The sequence below is a fragment of the Melitaea cinxia genome, chromosome 18 (assembly GCF_905220565.1).
Source record: "Melitaea cinxia chromosome 18, ilMelCinx1.1, whole genome shotgun sequence".
In the NCBI taxonomy this organism is placed as follows: domain Eukaryota; kingdom Metazoa; phylum Arthropoda; class Insecta; order Lepidoptera; family Nymphalidae; genus Melitaea; species Melitaea cinxia.
The window spans coordinates 1,555,743-1,562,475 of record NC_059411.1 but is presented as its reverse complement, the minus strand read 5'-3'; the positions used below and the strand labels follow the sequence as shown (position 1 = coordinate 1,562,475).

The following is a 6,733-nucleotide window of genomic DNA, read 5'->3' as shown; positions in this document are numbered from 1 at the left end:
CAGGCACTAGAATCCCTATAAAGAGATTGTAGTGCTCGCACGAGTGCGCCGCTCACACCGTACACGGACAATGCTGACCACAATTCATTCCTCGCCACTCTATCATAGGCCTTTTCCAGATCCACGAACGCGCAATAGACCTTTTTGTTTTTTGCTAAAAACTTTTCGGCTATGCACCGCAAGGAAAAGACCTGATCCGTACATCCCATTCCCTTTCTAAATCCCGCTTGTGCATCCCATACTTTTTCATCTGTTACATTCACAACCCTTTCAATCAACACTTTCGCATACAATTTACCGACGACGCTGAGAAGGCTTATACCGCGGTAATTTATGCAGTCCTGCCGTGACCCTTTTCCCTTATACAACGGCACGATTACGGCTTTGCACCAGTCTTCCGGTACTTGCCCATTTCGCCAGCACAAACTGAAAAGGCAGTACAGCTGGCTAGCCACTATACCCTGTCCAGCCCTCAGCATCTCGACGGTGATCCTGTCATACCCTGCAGCCTTACCTAATCTCATACTTTTCAGCGCTACACTAGTTCATCCATGCTTATCTCACTTTCATCGACATTTATACTACTCTCAATGGAAGGTGCCGGATGTTGTACCTGCACTTCCTCTCTTTCAAACACACTTTCAAAATACTCTTTCCATCTCTTTAACACACATTCTTCTCCATTTATAACGCTCCCATCTTGACTCCTGATTGTGCTCAGCTCCGAGGGAGAAATTTTTCCTCTGGCTGTTTTGATGGATTTCCAGAAAAACTTAATGTTTGACTGGAAATCTTCAGTGAGCCTCCTATCAAAATCATCCTTTCGTTCTTCTTTCTTTCTAGACACAACTTCTTTCGCTACTGATTTCAATGTTTTATACTTCGTTCTTGCTTCCTTTACCTCGTCATCCGTTGCCTTTTGAACCTTTTGGTTAGCTTTTGTTGCTAACCAATCCAACCACGCTTTCTTCTTTTCTTGCACAGCCTTTTGTACATCTTTATCCATCCACACATTATAGTTCTTTCTTCCTTTCCTTCTTTTAGCTACCCCGCACACCTCAATAGCACTATTCACGACCCCTTTCTTAAAAGTCTCCCACAAATTCTCAATCACACCTATCTCTTCTATGCCTTTAAAACTTTCTTTCAGTTTCTCTACATACTCATCTTTCTTTTCCTTTCCTTGTAGATTTTCCACTTTTATTCTGGCTAAAACACTCGTAGGCTCGGCCCCTCGGTGGCGCCATCGTTTAAAGAGGCCACGTATTCGGGTTATGACCAGGAAGTGGTCTGTGTCGAGACCAACACCGCGGTATGCCCGAGTGTCAAGCACTTTCTTTCTCAGTCTTTCATCCACAATTACAAAATCAATCATACTTCTAGACTCACCCTCATCTCTTGTATACAAATGGATCTTTTTGTGTTCAAACATTGTGTTGACCACGCAAAGATTCCATTCCAAGCATACTTCAAGCAGACTTCTCCCATTGTCATTCACTCTTTCGTCCCCAAACGTACCCAGAACTCTTTCATACCCATCACGCTTTACTCCAACCCACCCATTAAAGTTCCCTAACATTACGATCCGTTCATTTTCTCCGCATTTATTCAAGACCTCTCTCATGCTATCCCAAAATTCCTCTCTCTCTTGTTGGTCTTTTAATGACCCACCTCCGCGCAGATCCGTCGGTGCATAGACCCCAAGGATAAACAAGCGAGTGAGTCCGACTTTCAACCTAATCCAGAGGAGTCTTGGGCTTACACATTCATGCTCCATCACACATTCAACCATTCGAGAGGAAAGGATCACACCAACTCCCTGACAGGCTCGGCTGGTTTGGGGGACTCCCGACCAGTATGCCGTGTAGGGTCTATGTACCGTGGTGTCACACCCTTTCCTCTTGGTTTCATTCACGCACAAAATATCTATGAATCTTTCATCCATCATCTGACATACTTCATCTACCTTACCATCCATTCCTCCTCTTACATTCAACGTAGCAAAGCGGCTCTCCATGGGCCGCTTTTCGCCCCCGCGAGAAACGAGACGTGATGGGTGGCGAACCACACCGCGCCATTTTTGTGAATAAAATTTTTTCGGTTATCCATTGCGTTCCCACGAGTAGCTAGGGAAAAGTTTGTCCACCCTGGCAGAGCCCCGCATGCCAGGGTAAGGCTGGCCTTATTCTAGGTCGCCCGGTCCCAGGGCAATATGGCACGCTTACGACTAGGCTTGCCCCTAGCCATGCATCCATCCGCGCGGCAGACGTTGGATTGGCGGGGAGGGTAGGAATAGGGAAAGGGAAAGGATAGGTGGTGTGAACAAGGAAGATTGGTAAGTTAGAGTGGGAAAATAGGAAATGTAGGATATTACCACCCAGGAGTGCAAGGGATAGGGCAGTAATAGCTAGGGAAGCCGGGGTCGCATACCCGTATACCATACCACAACTACCGGACAGGTAAGTTGGGATGAGTATCCCATGGCTAAAATATGTTAAAACAGAATATAATAATCGTATAATTAGACTACATAAAGATGTACATAGAAAATAAATATATAACTAAATAATGAAAACGAGTTAGACCAATAGATAAAATAAATCAGCCGGTAAACATCTTATCGTTGGGCGGAATCCTCTTCTCCATGAAGGATAAAATTTCGAGCTTATGAGTCCATGTAGTATCTATGCTAACAAGTGAATGCGATAACTTTACGTGCTCTTCAAAGCTCGTTGGCAAGAAACCAGAAGGATAAAATAAAATTATTAAACAGATACAAATATCTGGTCCGAGTAGGAATCGATGCGATTAACTAGACCATTTGCGTTAAGACGACTTGCACCGCTACGCCAAGATAATACATGCAACCTTATAACAATAACGCATATTCTAAGCTTGCAACATTAATCAGGCGCTTGGTGTAGTTATAAAATATGCGATTTCATCCATTTCCAAAACTTTTTAAATTCATAGACCAGGGAGAATGCTTACGTTTCTATGAGTTATTAAACGTTTTTAAATAAACAAATTAACTTAAAATTTCAAAATTAGATCAAATATAAATATATAAATAAATATCTATAAATTCTATGATTGAGTTTCTGTAAGCAAATCACTAGTAAAAAGTATTAAAGTAAATTAATGTGTTCTGTGTATCACAGTAACGGTGTTGCCTTGCTGTTTCTTAATTTGACTGCACATTCTTTATTAAAAACAAAATAATAAAAGAAATATAATGTTTTTGTAGTGTATGCGTTCGGCAGAATATAATTCTATTACACAACATTCAAAAAACCTATTTACCCTTATAATATCATATTATGAATCAGAAGTATTCTGATATTTCTGTTAAAATAACCTGCAAATTTTAAAAAACCACTGTCACTTTCAATGAATTCTTTTTGCGTTACTGAACGCAACGGAGAAACGTCAAAATAAGTAGTGACATAATCGCAAGAACGTAAGGCGCGCGGTGTACATTTTTTGATCATTAAAGTTAAAAACGTAACATAAACCAGGCGTGAACTGTTTATAAAATAACATTCGTGTACATTACAAAAATATGTCGTACGCTATGATCCGACATTTGAGGAAAACAGCCATGTTATCTCAACAAATCAGGGTTGAAAGCACCATGACCAACCTAACTCAGGAAGAATTCGTTTTTCGGCCTCCCTTGGCCCAGTGGAGTAAAATTATCAGAGAAGCTGAGAAAATTGTGGGATACCCAACATCTTTTATGAACTTGAGATGGCTATTAAGCGATGAATTTGCCAATTTAGCCGTGCATTTGCGCAAAATTGTAAGTAACATTTTTTGTAATTTATCTGATTATTATCTAATTACCTTACCTTAATTAACCAAATAGCTAAGGAATTTTAAAATTAAAATCGTTTATTCAATGTGAGTGCTTATTACATTTTTGTGTTTTATAATAATGCAAATTTTATTTTGATAAAAAAAATTATTTTAGAATATCCTTGAGTTCAATGAGATTCTTATTCTTAAAATTTAATTTATAACTTGTCAAGGCAATATGCCTTATATTTTTTTAAAGTAATTATTACGTAATATTATGTAAATGATTTTCCTGTTTATTATGCAAGGTTTCATTCTAATATCACGTTTATATAATTCTTTAATATACACAATTTATATGTTATCAAGTGTAATGTGCTCATGCATATGTTTGTAGGTGGGAAGCAACCATCCAATAATGAAGACGGCAAAAACAGTGTTGTACAATGAACAGAATAACTTACAACCCTGGGGTCTCATAATTCTACTCCTCGCTAAAGCTATCAACCCCGCCACACACTCAATTCAAACAACCACATTAAATGAACATCAACGTATGCTAGCCGAACTAACGGAAATGATCCGCACAGGCCACTACATACACAGAGGCTTACTAAACATACCCATCGAAGAACGAGACAAAAAGATAGATACATCAATGTTTGCAAACAAAATTGCCATTTTAATCGGTGACTATTTACTTGTAACTGCTAATGGTATGCTTGCACGCTTAAGAAACCAGGATCTATCATATTTAATATCAACAGCACTACGAGATCTAAGTGAGGGGGAATTCTTTGGACCGAGAGATAGCCAAAACATGCCTTTACCCGGTAAGCCATTAAACAGAAGTACAGATAGCTTTAAGATCAACTGTGACACAATACCATTGAACGTTACGGATATATTAGGATCACCGATTCGTGAGTGGACTTTACGGACTATGTATAATGGAGGGTCGTTATTCGGTCGAGGCTGTGAAGGTGCGGTTTTATTAGCAGGGAAGGATGTTGCAGAGCAAAAGAAAGCCTATTTATTTGGCTGCCACTTGTGCCTAGCGTGGCAAGCTGCCAGTGAGCTACCAAAATTTGCCCCGGAAAACAAAGAACCATTTTCCTTAGTTAGTGCCCCTGTTTTATTTGCTTTAAACGAATCCCCAGAATTATACAATGAAATAAAAGATACGAACAATGTTTCTAGTATAAATTTTGCAGATTTGAAAAACAAAGTATTAAAAACTGACTCAATACAAAAAACAAAGTTACTGTACACTCAAAATGCAGATAAGGCAAAAAGTTATATCGAAATGTTTGGAGACAATCAGTCGGTAGATACTATAAAAAGATTAATAAATACAATATAGTATAATTTATAGGTTAAGATATAAATACAGTGCTTGTATTTGAGGGTTAATTTGCCAAAGTTAATGAGAATTAAATGCTGTTATAACCATTTTATTTATTGTCCTCTTTTGATGATTGTTCTCTACCAAGCGTAGAGTCCGATATCCAAGAATAACTAACAATTTTCAAGTATTATATGAAGTCATATCATATTAATTTTAAAAAACGTTTTTAAAATTGAATTTGACCAGTATAATTAGCATATTTATAAACACCGAAACGTATTTTACGTTTTTAATCATTTTTTATAGAAAAATATATCTTGTATTAAAATAAAACCTTAGATTCAATACTATGCAGTTAGTAAGTCTTATCTAATTCACAAGTTTCAATCTGTTAATGTGATAATCAAATAGATAACCGTTACACCTGACAGTAGATATACTGACATAGTGATAATGTGATAACAAATAAAGCAGACCATTGATGTTAAGATTGTTGCATGTTTGCAGTTGGATAAATACAATTCACAATAATTGTGTTTGTAGGCAAACGAAAAAAAAGCGACCTCAATTATATCGTCAAGTAATACAGCGTAGGTAGACGAAAAATTAGTCAAGTAAATACGCATTATCAAAGATTACTCCAAAAGTTGTAATCAGATCTCGATGAAATTTAAATGTGAACACATGATAAACACCGGCTTTCGATTAAATTAAAAATTATCAAAATCGGTACACCCTGTAAAAAGTTATGCGGATTTTCGAGTTTTCCCTCGATTTCTCTGGGATCCCATCATCAGATTCTGACTGCTTTATCATGATACGACACCAGGGATATCTCCTCTCCAACAAAAAAAAGAATTATCAAAATCGGTTCATAAACGATGAAGTTAAAATAGATATATACGGTTGAATTGAGTAACCTCCTCCTCTTTTGATGTCGGTTAAAAACAGTATGATATCTGTGAAAAACAAAGAAATTCTTCTCATACTCATTTGTTAATATTGATATTGTTATTAAGGTATTAAGGTTTTTTCTATATTTGTAAACTTAATATAATATAAGAGATTTATTTACACATAAATTTGCTTAATTTTTTATAGAAACCTACCAGGAGTCGTGTTTTTGTATTAGTGATATAATTTTCATTATTATGAATTCATTGATGTTAGTAAAATGCCGAAAAATAATCAAAATAATTCGCGAAAATCTATGCGACAGGCGTAATATGAATGGTAGCTTTATATAAAATAAACTATAAGTGTGAATAATGTTAATTATTAAATTAAAGGTTAATCAAAAATGTTGTGTGCACTCGCGAGAAATATGACAATGCATTTCAATTGCTTCATGTTTTTTAACATTTTGTTATTTTGCTTGAATTATTGTTAAATCATGATAATTAATTATAAATTGTAAGTTAGCAAAAATTTTCAAGTTTTAATATTACTATTGTATATTTTTTGTACTAATTTGAAACGTAATATCCAAAGATTTTATTGTTTTAAATATACATATTACGGGTTTTATTTCTTACAATGAGAGGGCACAACTTAAGTAATTTATTTGATGAGACCTAATCTAGTTGC

The 6,733-nt window shown here is 36.4% G+C and overlaps 1 protein-coding gene across 1 annotated transcript; it reads left to right on the top strand.

The window, feature by feature from the left end:
* The first annotated feature begins 3,455 nt into the window (after nucleotides 1–3,455).
* LOC123662372 (all trans-polyprenyl-diphosphate synthase PDSS2-like) lies at nucleotides 3,456–5,250 on the top strand. The gene is made up of 2 exons (XM_045597218.1): nucleotides 3,456–3,802; nucleotides 4,196–5,250. Exons 1-2 carry the CDS (start codon nucleotides 3,563–3,565, stop codon nucleotides 5,159–5,161), a joined length of 1,206 nt encoding a protein of 401 aa, XP_045453174.1. The 5' UTR covers nucleotides 3,456–3,562; the 3' UTR covers nucleotides 5,162–5,250.
* The last annotated feature ends 1,483 nt before the right edge of the window (nucleotides 5,251–6,733 follow it).

Bases quoted from the DNA above. Each gene is read 5' to 3' on its own strand.
- LOC123662372 (XM_045597218.1), top strand. From the start codon at position 3,563: ATGTCGTACGCTATGATCCGACATTTGAGGAAAACAGCCATGTTATCT. The intron at 3,803-4,195 runs GTAAGTAACATT...ATATGTTTGTAG, and splicing joins CCGTGCATTTGCGCAAAATT to GTGGGAAGCAACCATCCAAT.